At 59.8% G+C, this 22916-nt stretch overlaps 1 protein-coding gene across 1 annotated transcript in view; it reads right to left on the reverse strand.

Moving 5' to 3' along the window:
* Positions 1-4622: 4622 nt before the first annotated feature.
* Positions 4623-22916, reverse strand: part of NOL4L (nucleolar protein 4 like) — a 47737-nt gene continuing 29443 nt past the window's right edge. Inside the window, exons 6-11 of the mRNA XM_050907617.1 lie at positions 10390-10661; positions 9456-9641; positions 9185-9376; positions 8975-9097; positions 8464-8665; positions 4623-5240 (exon numbers count right to left, since the gene is read on the reverse strand). Coding sequence (XP_050763574.1) covers positions 5041-5240; positions 8464-8665; positions 8975-9097; positions 9185-9376; positions 9456-9641; positions 10390-10661 — 1175 coding nt within the window. The 3' untranslated portion in view covers positions 4623-5040. The remainder of the gene's footprint in view (positions 5241-8463; positions 8666-8974; positions 9098-9184; positions 9377-9455; positions 9642-10389; positions 10662-22916) is intronic.

A 22916-nucleotide genomic window follows, 5' to 3' on the forward strand; every position in this document is an offset into this window, starting at 1 on the left:
TAAGCATAAAATTTGTGACTAGCCCCACTTGTGAGTGCTAACGCTGCTCTCTATGGTACCCACGGCTGTCTGTTAAGGAATGGAAAGCACAGCTTACGTCAAAATTATTGAAAGATTTTTTTTTTTTTTTTTCCTTTTAACACCTAAATTTAGATCCCGCTTTGGCGACCAATCGCACCGACCTCTCGCACAGCGCGTAGGCTGGGGCTTGGGGAGCAAAGGCGGGCTGGCGATGGGGCGAGGGGCAGCGGCTGGAGAGCGCCTGGTGCCAGCAGCACCCAGCGGTGCTCGACAGTGGAGGAGAAAGCCCTTTTTGTTGTACAGTGTTTATTAAGTAGATTCAGTCTTATATATGATATACAGATTCAAAAGAAAAAAAAAAGGATTCCACATACTTATGAAATCAGTGCATTTAGCAAGTAATACCATGGAGATAACAGCTTGATTAACAGCTCATTGGTCTTTGTTAAGTGAGGGGAACAGGGAGTTGGCCTGTGCTAATCATTCCACAAACAGAACAGAATTAAGTTGCATCACATATATAATAGACACACATTCTAAGAATTAAAATATTAAGCCACATTTACTGGAAAAATCCACAGTATATAACACAAATAACTCTTATCAAGCTCGTTGAGGAGGAAGTGCTCATCTGCTTAAGAGCCACATTAAGTTGCATAGGTGCCTATCTGCAAAAATATCATTTCAAAATGAATCAATTGATTAAGCAATAAAGTGTCACCTTAAAAGCTGGATTAAGTGCCATATGCTTTCTATCTGAGCCCTCAGGAAAGCACCGACTTTCCAAAGAGCTATCTTCTGCTTCGTTGCGGAGCCCCCCACCTCCCGAGGGAACGCGCTCCCACCCTCTCAATCTGAAATCAGCGGCCAGCTTGGGCGATTTCACCCGGTTCGGTAAAGTCTGTTTCCAATTACGCTGACGAGTGTTTCCCCCCTGCCTCCTTGCAAGCCCCCTTGGCTCGAGTGCTCTTCTGCGTTGTTTGAACCCTACACCGAGCTCGGCAGCTTTCACCCCCCTGCCGCGGCCGGCCGGAGGAGGACGGTGAAACAGCAGCACTGCGCGGCTCTGCCTGTTCGAGTTCTGGTGCTTCAGTTAACTGAGCTCCGGATCAGCTCTCGATTTGAATTGCAGCCAATCCGTAAATCGACTACTGGAAAAAAAATACAATAGCTTGTGCAAAACCCAAAATTGCTTAAAGGGTGTTTCAATTTTGTGGGGTCTTCCTTAGGGTAGGTGCGTGTGTCAGTGGGTGAGTGAAGCTGTGGCTTGGTTAAGCAGACGAACTGGGTGAGGTGCATCTTCCTCTTCAACAGCAGGTCTTGCAGAACACACAGGGGCCGGGAGTTCTGTACATGTAAACAGTACACTTTCACTGAGTCCAAAATTAGGAGCAAAAATACAAAGGTTCACATTGGTCTTAGGTAGATACAGGCGAAGAACTGAGCTGTACAGCTCCGAAACAACCAAACAAAAGTTTCTAAAGCACCACTAAATTATATAAAAATCAGACCATGGACGGATTGTAGTTGGTATTCTGGTGAAATACTATGCTACCTTGTAAAAAGTTTTACAAAAAATTACAAATCAAAAGTATATTAACCCTCTGAGTTCAAAGCAGCATTTTTTTTCATGAACTGGTACTAAATCCGACGGCCACTCGTGGGAGGGAAGTGGCCCTTTGGATCGGGGAGGTACGCGTTACGTCTGCTCACAATCCCGGGAACGCTCTCCCATGTAGAAACACCATCATGGGAACGGCACATCCAGGGCAGGATGGTTGTGTTTAAAATAAAATAAAATAAAATACAATACAATAGAAAAAAAAAAAAATCTATTTTCTCGACCAGTGATTAGCTTTTCTTAAACAAAACCAAGAACATCCAGACCATCTGCTAACCCAGCATTCTCCTTCCACCTCTCAGAATATCTGGAAAGCCGCTGTATTCTGCTCCTGCTCGTTCCTTCTCGTTGAGAACCCGGACTAGCGATTCCTGACCCCGTCCTGCCTAGTGAGAGCACAGGAATGTGGCTGTGAAACAGTCCTGGAGCACAGAAGAGCCGCAACTGAGCGTGGATCAGCTGAAGAGCACTGAGATGTCTGTGGAGCTTGCTCCAAAGAAACTATAAAGCTGCGGCTCACCCCGAAAAAAAAAAAACCCAGAAAGAAAGGAAAAAAAAAAAAAAGATCCCTGACAGAAATTCGTAGTCAATCCCATTTGTTTCATAACTTGTCACAGATGTGGCTGTCACCGGGGCTTTGGAAATCTGAGTCTGTACCATTCAGCTGCAAGTTATGAACACCAGTTGTTAGGCCAGGGTGGACTGTTGGATACCTTCCTATGCAACCATGAGCCTCATCTGTCTTCTACAGCAGTTTAACAAAGTGTAAGAGCTACTAAACTTCAATACATGCTAAGACAAGTTCAAAGGTGATCTGGTAACGACAGCTAAAACTTGCATAAATAAAACTCTAAACAAACTGTAGCTGATGGTGATCTGTCCGTAAGCCCCTGGGCAACCCCTTTGTCAGTAAACTGGATGGCAAACTTATGGCTAAATGTTCTCGATGGCCTCTGACGGGGAGGGAGGCACCGACTCGGGTGGGATATCGCAGAGAGAGAGAATTCCGGGACAGCGATTGTCTCTGCCTCTCCTTCCTTAACGTTAAGACTTTCACAAATGGCTGCGGTTACATATTTTGTCAAAGGTTTGTTACTTCATGGTATTCACACAAAAATAAATATTTACATAAATTCCAAGTATGGGAGGATGCAGTGGACAAACCAAGCAGGCTTGTGAAGTGCTGGGGAAAGCGTGAGTCTGAACCCTGGCTGGGGGGGGCTGCCGTCCCGGCCTGGCCCCCACCCCGCTCTCCTGCCTGCCGCCGGCAGGGAGGGCATGGGGCGCTCAGCCCAGGCGCCCCTCGGGGCGGCCGCGATGCTCCCGGGTCCAGCATCGGCTCAGGTCTAACAAGCCACCACCTCATCTCTGCGCGGACACCCTGACTGCACCGAACGGCCAGGGGTTAGGTCCCTTTTCTCCAAATGCTATGGAAAGTTTAAGGTTTGGGGAAAACAGTCAATGCAACGGTTAATCCCTTCTGCTGCCGGGCCATGCAAGCCTGTCCTCCGGAGCCGCCGGCTTTTTCTCTACCGAGACTAAGAGCAGGGTAGAGGTTTTGCTTCTCTTCCAGTGTGTGGGGAGTATCATCGGGTATAAAGGCTACCGAGGAAACCGCCCGGGTCCACTCCCGGCTGGGACCAGCCACTGCCACCGAGCTCGAGCCCGTGCCAGCGGCGTCAGCCCCCCACGGAGCAGCAGCCTCCGTCCGCCGGCTCAGAGTGGCCGAAAAAGAAGAAAAAAGCTGGCTCCAAAGAGAGAAAGTATCTACCTTTAACACGAGCGTGTAGGGGTTTACACTCAGCGAATTTCTATCTTGTGGTGAGGACTCCTGCCCGGGCCGGGGGAGCTGCGCCGGCGCGGGGCCGAGGAGGAGCCGGGATCCCCGGCAGCCGGTCCCTGCTGCTCTACGTGGCTCCAGAGCACGTTGCATTGCTTGGCTCGGCTCGGCACCTCTGTGCCTGAGCGAAGTCCCTGGGTTTAGCAGCACTGGTAGTAGGTATTGCACTGAGCAAAACGAAGTGCATTATTGGGGGTGGGGGGGGTGGTAACGGGGCAGAATGGTCATCGGACTACGGTTTTTCCACACTTTGGGAATTGTGGGCTTGTTCCAGGACTGTGAGCAGGGAGGGGGGGAGGATCCTGGGCCCCGGAGAGGACTCTGTCAGTTCTGCTGCTGAATGTTGCCCGTCTCTGTCTTCTGCAGAGGAGCGAGCGGCTCGCCGCACTGAGCTCGCTTTTCGGGCAGAGACCCGGCCTTAGCCTTTATTACACCCACGCGGTTCCTAAGCGGTTTATTCTCCTGGTGCTACCCCAGGGCTGGTTTCACACGGACCGGAGCAAACAGCCGGGCGCAGCGGGGTTGGGGGCGAGCTGCCGCCCAGCAGCAGGATCCCGGCGGATCCGCTGGATCTGCCGGGTTGGTTCCAGCCTCCTCGGCGCGATCCACGCGTCTGCGACACTCACCGTCCCCCAGGACCGGCTCGGCCAGTCCTGGAAGAAGCCCACAATGGAGTGTGAGGTAGAGTACGGATGGTGACCGCAAGACAGTGTTTCTCTCGTATTTCCTTCCTTCCTTCTCTTATCTGCAATGACTTAAATGAGCGCGAGACATCCTTCTAGCCGGAGGTCTGCTGAGCTTGCCGAGTCTCTGCGGGAGATTTAGACCCCACTGCTGCTACGGGACCGCTTAGAACGAAGGTCTAAGCAGGACGCTTGCTTGCTCTGTTGTTCAGCTGCCACCTACGCTCACTGGAGGCTGAGCAGCCTCGAAGCCTAGGGCTGGATGGCAAACTTGCTCCCTGTGGGACAAGGGCTCCCCAGAGAAACAGGCAGAGCTGCCTGGAAATTAGTAGTGTAGTGATATGGAATGTGTTATTTCACAGGAATAAATTCCTTCTGATCAGACAGACAAAAAACTGGCAATCTGTACAAACTCAAAAGAATCCATTTTCAGAAAAATAAATTACTAAGGGGAGAGGAGGGTCCATTTCTCAATAAATATGTGATTCAGCTCACCTAAGACTTGGAAATTATCTGGGGACGGGAATCTAACATTTGGGTCCACAAAGGTTATTCTAAATACATCTGCAGCCCCAAACCTCCCCAGGCTCCCTTCTGCCCTTGAAAGTCCCACATCCTTCCAAGCCGCAGGTTTGGCTTCTGGTCGGCTGGACGCACGGGTGTTGGTACGGTTCAAAAACGTGTCCTTGTGCCTGAAGTCCCAGGTGCTTGGAGTGTAAAAGAAAACAGGTCTTTTGGATTCCACCTTCTAAAACTACATGTACCCGCCGCTTCACGGGAGGACGATGGTGGTCCTGAGCAGGACACCGCTGGGAGCCTCTTTCTAGCAGGTATAAATTGTCTTCTCGACAGAGGAGCGATGCAGACACAGGGAGTCAGTTCTGCTGTAAAATGAGGTTTTCCAGTTCGTCTGCAGATCGAAGCAGAAACGCCGCCGACTCTCGGTAGCCGGCGATCAGCTGCCGCACCGCGCTGATCTCCGTGGGGCTGAGCTGGGCAGCCTGCATTCCCCTGCTGGTGCTGTTGGAGGGGGCCGTGCTGGAGGCCCCACCTTTCATGCTGAGATCGGTCGGACCTGCCGAGGAAAAGCAAGAGGGAAGCTCAGGCAGAGCCGCCTTGCCCGTGTCCGTCCTGTCGTGACGAGATCCCCAGCGGGAGCCGCTGCTCCTGGACCTCTGCACCGGCAGGAAGGTCCCTGCCAAGTGCGGTGCCCCGGACAACGTGAGAAGCCCCAGCTCCCGCAGCAGCCAGTGCAGGCAGCCAGCGCAGGCAGCCAGCGCAGGCAAGTCACTGCCTCTACAACAGCCACAAGGAAAGAGCCTTCAGAGTCAACACGACAAAAATCCCGTCCTGCAGCCTGTCCCATCCGCTCGGCAAAGGGAAGGTCTGCGGCCGCGCTCTGCCAGGAGCTAAACCAGCGCCTGAGGGTACCTGCCCATCAAAACCATCTTCCACGTTCTGGTTTTCCCTCTCCACATGGCAAGGAACATCCCGCACGGGGTGTGTTTCCCTGGCTTAGTGCTGGGTAACTACACGGTGTCCGTGCCCCGCACACGCAGGGCCGGGCTGGGCTGTGCGGCGAGGAGGAGACCTGCCCGGCCCAGGCTCTCGCACGCCGCCCCGGCCAGCAACACGGTTACGTGCTCAGCCTTAGGTATCGGGTTTGGGGAGGGCTAGATGGTCTTACGAGGCTGCACGTTTCTGTGGCTTAGTCCGTAAATGAAATGAAGTCCTGCAAAATTTATGATCTGCCTGATGGGCAGGGATGATTTTTTTCTCCTAAGTCCATCTCTGCTCCACCTCTATCGCATGTGATTTTTGGCCACGTACGTGCGCCTGTCCTGCAGAACAGGACACACGGCGGCCCCAGCTCACAAACCCTCCTGCGTCGCTACAGATCCTAAACCTGCAAAAAGTCACAAAATTATCAGGTTCTCTGAGACCCAGGAAACACTGTCAGCCTCTGCTCTGGCTGCCTGCAGACAGATAGGTGTGCGCAGCCACGCACACGTGTGTGCAGCCCGGCTTGGGTGGCTGCGCGTGGAAGACTTTGGCAGGAAAGGTGGTACGCAGCTTGGGGAGTGACGCAGCCAGGTAAAGGCAGGGGAAAAACTGGATTTAGCTTCCTGTTGGACTAAGTAAGAGAAGCCAAACAAGGCGCAAGAACCACACTCTCAACTAGAAACTAAGAGAGAAGAGGAAAGATGTGTACTAGGGATGTGATAGCAGTTAGGGAGAGGAGGCAGGTGAGGCTGCAGCCCGGGGGTAAGGAGAAAGAGAAGACCCTGAACGAATCCCCTGGCTGTGGGCTGGAGCACTGCAGGCTGACGGAGCCGTTGGCGATGCTGGAGAAAGGCTTCAGGAGGGCTGAGCTCCTGCCGGGTGGCCTGACGCAGCCGTGGGACACCAGGGACACCGAGCAGGGACCGGGCGCTGCAGTGGTTTGCAAAGCAGGACAGGAGAGTTCAGCAGCCCCCCGAGATCGGCGGCAGGGAGGGGAGCCCATCGCCCCGGGGTGGGAAGGAAAGCGTCCAAGGAAAGCAATGCTGGAGCAGCAACTGCTGCGGGAGGAGTGGCACCAGCAAAGGACTTCCATGCCAGGCTGATCAGCGCTGCGAAGGGGAGGAGGAGGAGAAGGCTCTCATGCAAAAGCAATTTCACTGGACAGAAAAGGCAGCAGTAAACGGAGCCCGTTTCCCGGCTCACCAAGGGGGAAGGAGCTGGGAGTGGGGCTGTGGGTTTGCGCAAGAATCGCCTTAGGTGGGGGATGGAGGGAGAAGACACTTCTGGGCAGCAAACCCCTGCAGGCTTTCTGCTCATGGAGGGAGGAGAAGGCGCAGGTCCTTGCAGCGCTCCTTGCCAGTGCTACGGCAGCACGCTCTTACCTCTAAAGGACTGGGCAAGAGCTTGGGCAAAGGGGAAAAAAATAATTGCGAAGCAGAGGTTTAGAAATCCATTAGAAAGAAGCAAGGTGCTGCTGTGCGCTGCTGCTGCGTGCTACACCCAGGGCCCGTCGGCTCCTCCCGGGGCACGGGCTCACTGGGGCTGCTCTGAGACGTTCCTGCGTGTTTGCAGTCTCACATCAAGGAGCCAGCACTCGCGGCTGGGCCGGGCGAGCGGAGGGGGCCGGGCAGCGCGGGGGGCCAGGGGTGCCTGTGCTGCTCTGGGGGGGAACCATTGCTGCCTCCGCCACGGCTGCAAGGATTAGGTCACAGCAGCTGGAGGCTGGGGCGGGATCTTTATTCAGGGTTAAGAAGCATTAGGAAGGGATGATAAGAGTTAATCCCAGACAGGCATCTCTCAGGGCTCCAGAAATCACATCCTTCCAAATCCTCACTTCCCTCCGGGTGGGCAGGGGCAGGGCGAGAGCCCAGAGCGCACCGGGGCAAGCGAAGGCAGCCCAGAGATTGCCGAAGGACCGGCCGAGGACCGGCGTGGGCTCCAGCCCCTCCTGCCACCGCTGCTGGGAGGGCAAAGCCAGAGGGCTGCTGCCCAAGGGGACAGCCTTCACCCCATCCCACATCTCTTTCGCCCGGGTGCCAGGGAGTCACCAGGCACCACGGCACCTCCCCAAGTGCCCTGCTCGGCCCCAGGCTACTCCGCTCTCTTCACTTGCTCCTAACTCAGCCGACCCCTCAAGCCTTGCCCGCGCTCTCCTTCTGCCTTCCTGCCCTGCAGCCTCAGTCCTGTTCCCCCGGCCGCTTTTCCCACGCGGCCCCCAGCCCCTCGCCACCCTCCCGACCTGCGGCAGGAGCTGGCTGTGCCCCGGGCGCTGCTGCGGAGCCCCCGAACTTTACCAGCCCCGTCCCCATCCCCGTCCCCATCTCCAAGAGCAGCCAACACAGGCTGGGAAAGGAACGGCTCATACCAGCAACGAGATCAGGGCAGCGATAGGCGCCCGTTCGTGTTAATAATTAATAGCTGGTACAGATTCTCTTTTTTTTTAAGTGACACTCCTTCCCTCCACCAGTGCCACCTAAACAGGCCTTCCAAGTTCAGTTCAACAATTAACCGCCCGCCGATGAGGCAAGCTGAGCAGCCGGGCAGAGGCCTCCGTCGGCTGCAGGAGAAGAGGGGCTTTCGGAGCAGCTCTGCGCGGCGGTGGCCGAGGTGCTGCCGTGACCGGGCTTGGCGTGAGCCGCGGGAGCAGCCCCTGCCTCCCCTCCAGCGACCAGCTCAGCCGCACAGCGCAGGATGCCGGGGAGCCCGCGGCACGCTGCCCGGGCACGGGGTGGAGGCGATGGCTGGGTGGGCTGCCCGTGCCGCTGCAGGCCCCGGCGCAGCGTGCGGCCGCTTACCGTTACTGTGGTTGCCCGTCTGGAGGGAGGCGGGCGGCTGCAGGCTGCCCCCCAGGGACCCGTAGCCACGGTAGCTGTAGTTCAGGCTTCCATTGATGTAGACTGGGTCTTGGGAGTAAGATGAAGCTGGCAGTGAATAGGAGGAGTGGGTGATGGCTGTGGAGTCTCTGGAGTGCTGCTTGTCTAGAGCGATCGGTTCGTCCTGCACGAGGGAAACACAGACTTACTCCAGCGAGGAGCCCGGCTGCCCTCTGGGGCCAGCGGGAGGGACGGCGTGGGGACGCCCGGTCTCCCGCGGCTGCAGCGTGGCCAGCCCAAACCAGCGTCCCCATCCCCGCCGGCCTGAGTCTCAGGATGCGCCACGGGGCCCTGCTCCGCAGCCCTCTGACTTTTAGAAAGACTTTTAAAAATGCTTTGCCAAATTGCTCACAAACATCTCTCCTTTTCCCCGCCTCGCCGCAGGATGCTGTCAGCTCTGTCCCTCGCCCACCTCCAGCCGCGAGCACCGTACCTGGGAGGTCTGGTAGATCTCCAGCCGCATCCTCTTGGCTGCTTTCCGCGTCTCGCTCTCGCAGGCGGCAGCCAGGATGTTCTCTGCCATGGCGGAGGTCAGGTGCGGCGGCGTGGGCCTGGTCTGCAGAGACACAAGCAGAGAAGGCGCTCAGGGACCCGCTGTCACGGGAGCGGTGGCGAGCGACAGGGCAGTGGGGCGGCCACTCACCATCTCCATCCCGTTCTTCTTCATGCGGCGGCAGGACTTGAGGTAGGTGCGGATACGCTTGCGCGCCCGCTCCTGGAACTCGGGGAACTGCCGGCTGCAGGACTCGATGATGGCCTGGATCTTCTCCTTGGGCTGCTTGGAGATGGGAACCATTCGGTCCAGGTTCTCGTCCACGAAAAGACGCACGAACATCTGCAAAGGAGCAGACAGACAGTGGGAACACCGAGACGGGAGGCAGACGGGCTCACCCTCCCCACGGCACCCTCCTTACATTGAAGGCCTTTAGCCTCTCCGGGTCCATCCCTTCTGAGTCATTTATCTTATCGTTGTCTTCGTGGTCATCGTGGTCATCGTCATCTTCGTCGGCCGTGGGGGCCCTGCCAACGGTCAGGTCCTCGGGGCAGCCGCTGACCTCTGTCTTGATGGAGTCGTAGCTGCCGGAGCTGTACGGAGGGGACTGAGAGGAGACAGGGGTTACCGCAAGCAGCCCTCGCCTGCCCGCCCTGCCCAGGGTCACAAGGAAAAAGCTTTCTCCTTGGCTCACTGCTTCTGTCCCCTTTCCTGATGTCCCCCTGCAACCTGGGGAGATGAACCCACGACCGGGCTCCCCCGAGTGCCAGCGCCTGCCTGCTCGGGGCGGCCTCAGGGAGCCTGTGACGGCCCGAAGCGCAGGCAATGTGGCTCTGGCTGGTGGGGCCCGTGGCTCTGCCTGACCCTGTGGGGAACGCTGCCCGGACCCAGCGGGAACGGGCTCCTCCTTGCACGGCAGCAGCGGCACAGCCGGTTGGGGGTGAGGCGAGCCCACTGCAGAGCCCCGGCTCTGGGGCAGGCGGGGTGTGGGGGATGCCCCCCGGCTCTCCCAAACCATCCCTCCCTCCGCCAACCACTCGGGCCGGTTTCTGCTGAGCAGCAGCAGCCCCGAGGCTGGAGCGCGGCCAGGCACAGCTGCTCTGCCGCAGCGGCAGCGGGCGAGCGCGGCGCTCGTCCGTCCTTTCCTCCCTACAAGGGAAAGGCTCCCAGCCCTGCTGCTCCCCCCTCTGTGCTTTCCTGGTGCGGGGGCAGGATCCGTGTCCCTGCCTGGCCTCGGGCGCCTCACGTGCGGTTGCTCCCAATGTGCCGTGCCCCGTGCCCGGCTCCGGCCGGGGACGCGCGGCCGTCCTGTCTCGCCCAGCCCCGGCAGCGGCCGCCTGCAGCCCGGGCCGTACCTCTGCCGTGGTCTTCACTGCGTACTTGACCCTGCTGCGCAGCCCGTCGGCACTGCAGCTGTCCGACTGGTAGGAAGGGGTGACGTGGGCAGGCGCGAGTTTGTCGCAGAGGTTGATGGGCTGGTCGTCGGCGGAGGCGGTGAAGTCCATGGGGGCCGCGGTGCCATTCCCGTTCATTTCGGGGAAGGCGCTGTCGCCCTGCGTGCTGCTGGAGGTGGAGGGGTTCAGGGTGGAGGAGCCATTCCCGCTGCAGCTCTCTGACGAGGAGTCATCTGCAAGGAAGGACGCGTGGTCACCCCTGTGGCACCCTGTGGCCACCTCCCCGAGGTGGGTGAGCGGCTCTGCCCCCCACGGTGCCAGCCTCTCCTGAGCCCACCTGCGGGACTGCCGGCACGTGCAGTGTGGATGTGCCACTGCTTCGGAAGCCCCTGCCCGGCCAGGGCCGCTCTGGGCTCACTTGGCGGGTGAGTCGCCGCATGTGCTGCCGGGAGCCAGGCCGGCACAATCACGCTTCGGGCCCTGGGATGCAGCAGCTGGAGGTACAGACGCTGGTGCCTGCGGCTGCAGGGCCATCGTCGCACAGCTCCGCTCCCTCGTCCCTCAAAGCACACCGGACGCTGGCGTGCCCCGCACCCGGGCCACCCGTCCCTCCGGCAGGTGATGGTCCCCACACCTCCACCCGGGGCCACGGCGCCTGGGCTTGAATAAGAACTTTGGAATTTGGTCCTTTTCGATTTCTGTTTGCATTGCAGGGAGGAGAAAGGGGCATTGCCTCTCCGTGCCGGGTCCCTCGCCTCCCTGCGTGGGCCTCCTGGCCCAGTTTGGGGCTGGGTGCGGTGGGAGGCGACGAGCTCCAGTGCCGATGGCTCGGGGACATGCTGCTCCGCAGAGTGCTGGGGCGTGGGGACAGGCTCGCTTTGGTGGGAAAACCCTGAGTTTGTGCCACTTGGAAGCAGCGTTAGGAGCTCTGTTCACAGCGGGCACGCCGCCCGGCAAGGCTTCTCGGCACGCTGCTGCAGGGAGGGCACAGGGGCTGCACGGATGTCCCTCCTGTCCTGCTCAAAGTCCAAGTGACCTCCTACACCCTACGTGGACACTCCTGCTTCCCTGTTTCAACGTGCCCCAGAGCCATCCCCACGGCAGCCGCATGGCCACCCCTTTTCCCCACCGCCCGAACAGGCAGAGCCCACGGACCAGGGGCCTGGCCACAGCAGTGCCGCGCACACTCGGCGCACAGCCCGGCTCCTGCTCGGTCTCGGTCACATTCACATCCCCAGGTCCTGGCACCGTCCCCCTGCCCGTGCACGGCTCCCACCATGCCGGCCTCCCGCTTTGTGCTGCTCCAAAGAACAGCCCGGCCGTGGCAGAGAGCCCGGCCCTGCCCGTGCCCGGCGCTGCCTGCACCCAGCCCTGCCTGCACCCGGCCAAAGAGCCCAGCCCCGGGGCCAGGCACGACATTTTCAAACTGCTCAGCCCGTTTCCCCTTCCCTCCCCCTCGCTGCAGTAAATCCTTTATTTCATTAGGTGCCTCTGCGAGAGGGAAAGGGCGAAGCACGTGGGGGGCTGCTTCCTGCGCGAGCGTGCGCCGGGCGGCGAACAAAGAAGCTGCCGGCAGCGACAAGCAGATGGCGGTCCCCACACCCGGCCCGCGCCGCCGCAGGACAATGGGGTCGGGCTGCGGGGCGGCCCCAGCACCGTGCCGACGGCTCCCGGCGCATGGGTGCCAGGTCCAAAGGTGTGCGGGCGCGGGGTGGCGGGACGGTGCCCAGCTGCTGCCACCCACCCTCCTCCTCCTCCCCCCCGCCAGCACCCACGGGAAACTTTAATGAGAAGCTCGGCGAGTGCTCTTGTGACCCTGCAGCAGCCCAGGACTTTGTATCCCTTAAAATAAACAGACTTGAGGACACTCGGGCATCCAAGCCGACCATGGGGGCCGGCCGGGGCTGCCGCCGCACGTCCCCAGCCGCCCCGCCACGGGCGCCAGCGCTCGCTGCCCAGCCTTGTGCCTGCGCCAAGGCTGCTCCTGGCCCCGCGAGCCCCTAAATTAAAAGGTCCCCACTCGAGCTCCCCGCTCAGCAGAGCTCCCTCCCCCTGCTTTCCCTTGCACTGATCCACTTATTCGTCTGAGCAATGACCAGAGCTGACCTAATCCCCGGGGTGGTGTTTATGTGCCGGGTGCTCCCGGCCGGCAGCAGGCGTCACCCTCCCCGGCACAGGGCTAGTTCCAGGCAGAAGCCCTTGCTCCCGTCCAGGGCCGAGCGCTGGCTCTGCGTGCCGAGGCGTGCGAGGCTCTGGGGGAGCTCAGCAGCCAGCACTACCCTGGGGCACCCTCCGAGCCGCCCCCCGGGACCGGCTCTGGTCTCCCGTCCCTGTGCCGCGGCGGTGGGGCTCTGGTAGGCAGCTGCAGCCCAGACCATGGCAGCAGGGCTTCTGCTGCTGGCTCAGCCATACCTGGAGGAGCAGGATGCCGAGGGCACTGCCACCTCCTGCCCCAACACCCCTCCTGCCCCAGGGCACCCGGGGCTGCTGCTCTCAGACCCCCGCAGGTTTTGCTCTCCAGCACGGCTGGCCTGGCTCAGCTCCCGCACCAGTGCAGGCTCCTCGGGGCTCTCTGCCCCATCTGGGCTGCTGCGCCTCTGCCCCACGCACGCCTTGCCGGGGCACGCAGCCAGACCCGCCACCGGCACTCCGCACCCTCGGCGCGGGTGCAGGAGCGGTGCTGGCTCGGCCGCGGCCCCGTGCAGCAGCGGGCAGGTGGCTGGGGGCGCGGAGGCCTCCCTGCCCGTGGGATGGCGGCCATCCCTCCCCCTGCTCTGCTCTCCGCGCCAGGCGAGACGGGGCTCCCAGAGGGAGGCTCCAGCCTCATCGAGCGATGCCTCTCGGAAGGATTAAGGAGAATTATTCCCATGCGCGGAGGCACGAGCCGCACGCCAGGCCCCGCCGTCAGCCTGGGCACAGCCACAGCAACAGCGCCGCAGGGCCAATCAGCACCCGTCCCGCAGGCCAACAGCAGGGACCTCCTGCCTGTCCTTGGGGCTGCAGGCAGCCCCCGGCACGGCTGCCTGCACAGAGCTGGGGCCAGGGGCCCTCCATGCCACAAACCACCCCCCCCAGGCAAGGGGCACCAAGGGAGATGTCACCTGGGAGAAGACTGTGCAGGAGCCCTGAGCATCCCCAACCTGCCCTGTGCATCCCCAACCTGCCCTGCGCATCCCTGCATTGCTCTGAGCATCCTCAACCTGCCCTGTGCATCCCTGCATTGCTCTGAGCATCCTCAACCTGCCCTGAGCATCCCCAACCTGCCCTGCGCATCCCTGCATTGCTCTGAGCATCCTCAACCTGCCCTGAGCATCCCCAACCTGCCCTGAGCATCCCCAATCTGCCCTAAGCACCCCTGCTCCTCCCTGGGCATCCCGCTCTGCCCTTGTCCATCCACTTCCAGCCTCCCCACAGCCCCCAGCTCTGCTCCCGGTCCCTGCAGCTCCCGTCCCCGTCAGCAGTACCAGTCCCGCACCGGCTGCTCACAGCGGGCAGGATCCTGGGGGTGAGGTCGGGGTTCCCCCGACTTCTCCATGTCTTGGGTTTTCTTTTGTGTTGCACAAAACACACACAGCAGCTGCAAATCAGGTTTCTACCCAACTCTGCTGCATTTACAAACCTTGGGTTTGCTACAGCCAAAACCTATTGAAAACAAAGAGGAAGATGTCTCTAGGAACCTGTCCAGGTGGAGTAAGAAAATGAAATGGGAATCTAACATAAGGGACCAGCACCTACTAAAAGAACAATTTAGTTTAAATCAAGGATGAACGTAAGTAAATGAGGTCTGTAAACCCACTAGCTACAGATAATTTTCTTATTTCTACATTTTTACAGGTTATGCTTTCCCAGAAGCTCCGCATATAAAGTGGTGGATTAATCTCAGTCTTGTGAGCCGAGAAACGGCCACAGATTCAGATTGCTGAGGTCCTTGGGTCCAAACGGGAATGACCTCAGTCAGCTTAAAAACGTAGATGGGCTCGGGAGGGAGTGCTGCGCTCTCCTGGTTGGTGCGGATGGGCCGGTGCCGGTGCCGGTGCCGGTGCCGCTCCCCAGGCAGCTTCGCTGGGGTATCTCCAGCCCATGGCCAGCCCCAAGCAGTGGCTGCGGCACCCCACAGTGAAGCGGGACCTGGGGGAGAGGGAGCAGGAGCCCTCCCATCTTGGGTGCCGGGACCAGGTTTAGGCTCCTGCTCCGCCAGCGGCAGCTGCGGCAGGACGCTGAGCAGCAGTGGGGCCGTGCCGGCAGGCTGCGCTCCCGGAGAATCACTGTTATGGTAAAACCCACCAAACGTCTGAGCTTGGAGAGGTTTTCTGCAGGCTCCCAGCGAGTGCCCAAAACACACGTAACGAGCAGGGCTCCAGCAGCAGCAGGCGAGCAAGGCCAGGCTGCGCAGCCATGAATATATTCATTATCAACCAGCACGAGCCTGGTGAGCTCCCTGCTCACGGCTGGAGCTTGGCTGCACGAGGAGCCCCTCTAATGAGGATAATTGGGAGCCCCCCTGCTCCACCCCCGCGCCCTAATTGAAGCAGATGGAACTGTAAAAACAATGTCACTTCTAACCGGTTTGATCTTTCGGTCGGAAAACGGAATATTTTGTTCTCCTGTTTAATCCCCTTGAGCCGGGGCTCCACGGGCTGGAGGTGGAGGAGACCCCGGCACCGTGCGGGGGATGCCGGTGAGGCTGGAGAGCCCAATGGAGGCCACGCAGCCCCGAGGCCCCCGGAGCACTGCCCTCCTTGGCCCCATTGCGGAGGCCAGGCCATGGCCGGGCGAGCAGGGAGGCTGGCGAGGCGGCCATGGGGAAGCCGCCTCACGCCTCTGCTGCGGCCTCGGCATCTCCCCGGCAGTGCCCAGCCTGGGAGAGCGAGAGGCAAAATGGCTCCTTGGGTCGCAGTGCTGGGGGAGGAGGGGATCAGTCACTTATTAAATGAATTAATCAGGGCTCAGCGTTTTCATTTTGAAGAGGCTGCTGGATTATCCTTGATTTCTGTGGCGCTGGATTTGCGGAGATCAGGAGGGTAAGGGGCGATTTCCAACACCTGCTCCCCGGGAGATTTTACGCTGGGGAAGTGGTTGGGTTTAACGTCTCTGTCGGCGAAGGCCACCGCACCGCTCTCCAAAGGCAGAGTTAAAGATGAATGGGGCAAATTGTTCCTCCTCCTGTCACATCTCCAGAGCGGAGACAAAACCTCTTTTGACTCAGAAAACAATGAGCTTATGTAAGAGCCAGCGGCCCACGGAAACCTCGCCGCAGCCCCGCACCACGCGGTGGGCCAGGGGCCGCCCGGCCCTGCCTGCGCCCCACCGCAGCGGGAGCCCCCGACCGGCACCGGGGCGGCACTCCCTCGGCCACTGCCTGCCTGCCTGCCTGTGCGGCCTCGGGCGTTGCAGCCACCACCGGGTCCCACCAGCGACCCTTGGTCCCCTGTGGACCGCCACGGAGCCGCCAGCCGTGGCCCTGCCTGCTCTGCCAGCCCACGGCCGGTGGGGCGATGGCAGAGTTTGCTGCTCCCACCTGAGACTCCCCATCGCTACCGGGAGGGGAATGCCCCGTTTCCCCGTTTCCAGCCCGCCGTGGCACCAGCACGGGCTGGAGCTGCACACCCAGCCTGAGAGCGGCTGTCAGGAGGGCGCAGAGCATCCCACCGCCGCCTGCCTGGAACAACAGCCAGGAAGATGAAAAGTGCCATAAATTATTCACTCACAAAAGAGACGAGAAGGGGGAAGAAGGGGAGGAGGAAAGCCTGCGAGGAAGGGATACTTAATACAAATTAGAGAGACCGAGTGGGAACGGGGGCCCCGCGGGGGGCCATGGCTGGGCGGCAGCGCCGCATTCATTAGGCACAAGCGAGCGGCGCCCCGGGGCTCCCGCACCCACGACCGGGCGGTGAGTGGCAAGAGAGGTCCTGGCTGTGCCGGCTGCCGTGGCCACCCCGGCCCCGCACTGCCCACATGGCCAGAGCACGAAGCCCGTTTTCTCCAGGTCCTGCCCGGCTGATTGCCTCTAAGATGCATAAGATAGAAAAAAGAAATGTCGCTGGGGGCCGCGGAGCGGTGGGGCTGGCCAGTGTCCAGTTAAGGCGCTCTATTTCCTGTCTTCCTTCGTTAATGCAAACCTCGTTACATCCCAGACAAAGTGTCCACCCTCCGCGCTCCCTCCCCGGGTCCCTGCCTTCGACCAGAGCCCTCGACGAGCCAGACATCTGGCATGGCTGGACACAATGCACGCCTGCAGGCAAGCTCGGCCGGACAAGGCAGTGCTGTGCGGCCGGCTCCCCCTCCCTCGGCATGAAAGGTGCCCCCCGGTGCCATCTCCCCCCGGCTCCACTGCCCAGCCCGAGGGAGCAGCTCCCTCTGGCACCGGGACCTCACCGTGCTGGCCCCACGACGGACATTTTCCCATGCACCGAAGCTCGGCAGCTCCCACTGCAGAAAGCAGCTTTGCCACAAACACGCTCTGTTGCCTGGTTTTCCCTTCTCCTCCTGACCCCCGTCCCTCCCACCGCTGCTCCTCCGGCCACCTCACTGCTCGAGGGGTGCTTGAGCCAGGAGCCAGCCCTCGCCCGCAGCGGGAAAGGAGGTGGCACAGACCAAGCCTCTCCTTGTGCCACCGCCGCTGGCAGCCACCCGGATCCTGCCACAGGGAAGGGACACGCCACGGCCCTGCTGGCACCGCCTCTCCCCACGCCAAACAAACGGGTTTGGTGGCTTTGGGCAGGATTCACGCGGAGCTGGTGCCTCCAGCGCAGACCTGCTGCCAGAGAGAACCTGCTGCTCACCCCCAGTCCTTTGGGCAGGACAGAGGGGGAACCGGCCCCAAGCCACTGGGCTCTGCCCCCCTCCCAGGCAAGGGACGTGCTGCGGGGCTCACCCCGCTGTCCCTGCTCACCCCTTCGGCTGGGGGTGCTCAATTTGGGGAGGAAAGTGGGAGCACGGGCGGTGCTGGCTGCCCAGTAGCCTGGTGATCCTCTCTGCATGGACCAAGAGCCGCCCAAAACTCTGCTCCATGCACCAGCAGGACAAACCGACCGACTCGGCAGAGCCTGCACCAGCCGGGAGGGAGCCCTGAGCCAAGTTCAGTGCGACAGGCTGGTGAAGCCACCACGGCACCGCAGCACCCGTGCTGCACTTCTCAGCCTTGCAGCAGGAAAGGACAGCTCTTCAAAAGACGCCGAAAGAGGGTGTTTATCGCTGGCGAGGGCCTTTGCTCGGGAGGAGCAGATGTGCCCCTGGAAGAGGTGACGGGGAACGGAGCCACCAGCCCAGACCGCTCAGGCAAGGCAGGGACGCGCTTGCTGACTTCTGCCGCAGGGACAGCACGGCGTGGGGACACCCGGGGGACAGAGGGAATATATGCCTAAGAAAAGTAAGATAAGGTCACATCTAGCTGTTGTAAGGCCTGGATGCTGGTCCTAGTCTTGTTTAGGCTCTGAGCGAGGGCTTCTGGGAGGGTGAAATCCAACACTGGTGCAAGAAGCCCTGAAAACAGCGAGGATTCTGCAGCCTGGGAAAAGCAAGGGGCTCGGGGCTCGCAGACCACCTCTTGCAATGGCCAGCCGTCAGACGGCTGTCCACGCGTCTGCTGGGCCTTCCCTGTGGCTGGCAAAGGCGCGTTTGTGTTCACCTGGAGCAGGGACAGGGCCAGCCGAGGAAAGCCCCGGTGGTGGAGGGGAACCGGGAACGGCGCGACACTGGATGCCACCCGCAGTGAGTGACCCTGCTACGGCGAAGTGAGGAGGTGCCATCGCCCGGCGGTGGGGTACCAGCTGTCGGGGAGGTGCAGGTGTGGAGCAGGGCGTCACGGCTGGCCTGGGGACAGAGCCTGGCGTGAGGCTGGTGTGTGGGGTCCTGCAGGCAGGAGCTGAGCTCGCTGTGCAGGGCCTGGCTTCTGGTCTGCACTTGGCAAGAGGGCCGCTCTCCTCCCCTGAAAGCGCTCTGCTAGGTCGGTGGTTCAGGGAACCCGGTGATGTGCAGTACGTCGTGGGCATCTCGCCAAATAACGGCGGCATGACCCAGAGCCGCAGGACACGTGCCATAGCAGAAGAGAGACTGCTGTGCTGGGGACAGCTCGGTGCTGTCCCTGCCGGTCCCAGGGCACAGCATCCAGAGGAGTGACGTGCCCTACCTGCTCCCAGGACGGCATTCTGAAATAACGCCTGCCTGCATGTCCTTGAGGTCCCTCCTTGGAGTGCTCCTGAGGGATGTCCCCAGCACCTGGGAGCCTTCCCAGCCAGCTGCTTCGAAGGATGCCCCCGAGGAGCACATGCCTTCACAGTTAAGTAGGTTAAGAAAGTCCTTTCTCCAAGGTCTGGATTAGCCACGGCTGCTCCAGGCAGAACGGGCTCAGTGGGGATGCTGCCAGGCAAGTGAGGACTACAGGCAGGGACCTCAGCTGGAAGGGGGTCTGTCCCAACACGGTGCCATGAAGCAAGCCCATGCCCCCATGCCAGGAAAGCAGATCTTACACCCAGGAGCTTTCCCTGCTCTTCAGAGGAATTGGGCAGGATGGGCTGAGGAGCAGCAACCCCCACCCTGGCTGAGCGCTGCTCCTGGGCGATGGAGCAGGATGTACGGCCAGGGATGAGGCAAGACGTATCCTATTAGCGGGCAAGGCAGAGGCGTCTTATACATTAGTTCAAGTGCTTTGCCATGTCACATACGCGGGGGTTTCAGGGGTCTGCCTCCTGCTTTCTCTTCAAGGGCACTGCACCCGCCAGCAGGTCACAGCATCCCCGTGCTGGGATACCCCGCTCAGCCCCATGCACCAGACCAAACCGGGAGGTTTCGTAATGCTGCGCTCGCCTGTGGATGCAGGCAGGCTCTGAAGATGGACAGACTCCAGATGAAACTGCTGCGGCAAGACAGGGCCAGGCGCCAGGACCTGCGCTCAGCTGGGAGTGGGCACGGGACGCCTTCAGGGACGGTGATGGGCACAGGGGACAGCGAGGCAGCGCAGCATTCAGGGTCACTTTGCTCCAAACGCGTGCGGGCTCCCACAGACGTGTCCCTCCAGGATGTCCTGCACAATAGCTCCGCTTCAGCAGCAAAGAGTTTGTGTTGATCTTGCTGTCGCTTTGGGTAGCTGCTGGCTTCCTGCGGGCACGTACGCTGTGAGCAACATCCGATGGGGAAGGGATGTTGCAGGGAGCTTCACGTTTTCCATGCTGGGGCCCGCAGGATGAGTAACAAAGGAAAATGGAAGGAGCAAGCGTGTGCGCGTCAGCGTCGCTGCTCAGAGCTGGCCGGTGTGTCCTGCATCCCGCCGAGCGCCCGCCAACCCAGCAGGAACGCCGGCTCTGCTGCCGACGCTCTCCCGACGGTGCCTTCTCTGTCCCTCACCCACTGAAGTCATCAGGTCTAATTTGTTCTTGCTGTTCCAAGGGCTGACGCTGGTTGCAGCATGGCTATACCGGGCCAAGGTTTCTGGGCACGGAGACAAAAGGAGGTGTTGGCTTTCGTCCTAGCTGCTTTTTAGCTCTCTGAAGATTTAGCAGATACCTGTGTATCAAAGCATGGGTCGATGGTTCCCTGCTCTCCCGCCTCTCTGGATTTCATACTGCTCTGCTCGTATGCCATAGGAGAGCACTTGCTCCTCCCAGGCCTCTGAAAGACCTGGAGTTGGTGCTTCGGTACTTTAAACAAGACTTTTTTTAACAAGCGTGTCAGATGATACTGCTCTCCTACTAGGCAACTCTTCATTAAAACTTTATACTTTAGGAAGCCTTTCACAGAAGACACACTCCAAGCATCCCACCCGTTGGACGGCAGCAGGCAGGAGCAATTTAGTAACTCGGAAGGATTTCCAGAGGGAGGAGAGTACCGAGTCCTGAACAAGCTCCCGACCGAAGGAGGTGGCGTGCGACCAGACCCCTCTGCAGAGCCGGGACGCTCGGAGCTGAGCCCGGCGTGGCTGCAGGGGAGGCACGGGGCTCGCCGCGGCACTGGCCACGTCTCCCACGGCTGGTGGAAGAAGGCTGGGGCTCTGCGGGGCTGCTGCAGGGCACGGTGGACAGCTGAGTGCAGGAGACGTGGATAAACGTCCAGTTTTGGCATGGAGTACTTTGACCAGAGCCCTTGGGCTGCCCCGGCGCGGGCACGCTGCGCAGGGCACCTTGGCCAACCGGGCTCCAAGGAGCGCGCAGTTCACACGGGCTGGTTACTCACATTTAGATGGTTTCCTTGGGAAAGTCTTGCATGTGCACAGCCTTAGCAAGCCAGGGTGAACCCGGTAAAATATATTTGCTTCCAAAAAAAAGAGCTTTCATGGGTTGAGAGAAGAGGAAACTGAAGAGTGCTCAACACTTTCATTCATGGACATTCCCTTCCCCGTGCCAGTAATTTGCCTTTCCTCTCGCAACGTGCTCCTTCTCTGCTCCGTGCTCCTCTCCTCTAACCGCCCGCTGCCCTCCTGGGTCGCCTGGGTCGCTCCATCGTCCTTCTTCCCTTCTCAGCCTTGTGCGTGCTTCAGTCCTGGGTGGGAGCATTGGTTTGGCAGAGGGACTGACGCGAGGCCTTTCACCCCAGCAGCATTAGCCTGTATTTTAGAGCTCCGATACAGGACACGGACATTCACCACAGTGACAAAACCTCTTTTCAGTCCCATAAAATGCCCCCTGAAGTACAACAGCCTGATGGAAATCCCAGTCCCTGGCTGCTTCTTGATGGATCTCGTTAGTAACCCTGGGCTTGGCTTGCTTACTCTTCGACTCCATCACTTCTGATCTGCCGAAGTCTACCTGGTTTAGCCTTCTGCTGCCCCCGGGGACAGCCTGGGACACTTGCATTCCTCACCAAAAGGAAGGGACTATTTGTGCTTTATTGCTCACCACTGAACCTTACAAAAGAAATTAAAGGAGCCAAGAAGGGCCCCAAAGAGGACACCTGCTTCTGAAGAAAAACCACAGGGCATGAAAAATTGGAAGCATTTCCTAAGAGGGCAGAGAGAGAGAGAGAGAGGCTTTAGCTTTAGTGAGAACATCTTGATTTGCCTAAATACGTGAGTCCTTTATTAAATTACTGTCCTGTTGAATAATACTGTTCAGCAAAGGGATCAAAACCGTGTCATTCTAGATTGTAAATGAGACTTGGGAATTCAGTGGTGAGGGATAAGCCACAAGCCCGAAATGTCCTGACGGCAGAATGGCAAAGTTCAGGGGGTACGGAGAGACCCGGCCAGGCCACAGGTATGACAGGCACGCTCGCTCGGGGCGGAGGTTGCAGCCTGGTCCCAAAGAGCCGAACATTTTTGATGTGAGCAGCTGTGTGACCACCGAAACACCCTTCCTCCTGCCACGGGCACAGCCCCACCGCCGGGCCACTGCCGGCAGCAGTGCTGCTGCCCGTCCCGCCGGACGGGGACGTGGTGCAGCACAGGCAGGTTTCACATCCTCACCAAGGCTGCCTGACTGCGGGGCTGGGGCTAGTTAGTTAAAACCAGCAGTTTCTCAAAACTGCAGCTTTGGAATAGAAACTGAAGTGCCACAACGCGGTAGACTGAAGAGAGCAGTGTCCCTGCTGTCCCTGCTGTCCCTACTGTCCCTGCTGTCCCTACCGTCCCTACCGTCCCTGCTGTCCCTGCCACTGGCCACACAAGCAGCTAAAAGCCACCCCAGGGACACCTGCCAGCACAAAAGCCCTTTCTTTCCTCCAGGGTGGTTTTCCAGTCCCCTTTCTTAAAGCAGCACCAGCCCAGCCCGGGTTGTCCCTCAGCTCCTCCACTCCCTTCCTGCTCTCCCAGCAGCAGCCGGGCTGGGGACAATGAGGGATTCAACCTCTTGAGCCAAAGCCGGTAACAGTCCAACCACCGAATCCTTCCAAGCATCACGGAGATGAACTCTGACCTGAACTTGTACTTCTACCATTTATTTACTTGCTCTTTTACTTTAAACTAGCATGTTTCATAGAAGTAACACACCACCGACACTTCCTCGCACCCAGCCCATGTGTGCCACCTTCAGCCCTTTCCAACCGCCTGCCCTGAGTGAGGAGACACCCACGTCCACCCCACGCTCCCATCACTGTTGGCTACTGCAGATTACACATTTCTTGCCGGGGGGATCCAAGGCGCTGTCTAAGGTGCAGCTTTCCAAGCATGGAAAGCTGCGGCCTGTATTGCGAAGCCTTGGCATCCTTCCTGCGGCGGGGCAGCCCGCGGTTCAGGACTAATGGGGCTCTCCTCGTCACACCCGGGGAACTACACCCTGATGCCTTAGGGGGGGATTTGGTGACCTCTTTCTGGAGGAGCTGGGAGCCAGGTCCGCGCACAAGGACCGTCAGCTCTGAGCTGGAGAGGGCCCTGGCTGAGCAGGAACCCAGCGGCTAAATGGGAAGGACTGGGAGTCGGCGCTGCTTCGAAGCCTGTGCTGACATGAAATCCATCCTACAGGTGGGACACCTGATCAGAAAGGACTGGTTAATGTTTAATAAGTCACAAAAACATCCTGTGGCAGAGGCGCAGAGCGCTTCCCGCCCACTGGGGCACTCAC

This window comes from Gymnogyps californianus, chromosome 17, assembly GCF_018139145.2.
Source record: "Gymnogyps californianus isolate 813 chromosome 17, ASM1813914v2, whole genome shotgun sequence".
Classification (NCBI taxonomy): Eukaryota; Metazoa; Chordata; class Aves; order Accipitriformes; family Cathartidae; genus Gymnogyps; species Gymnogyps californianus.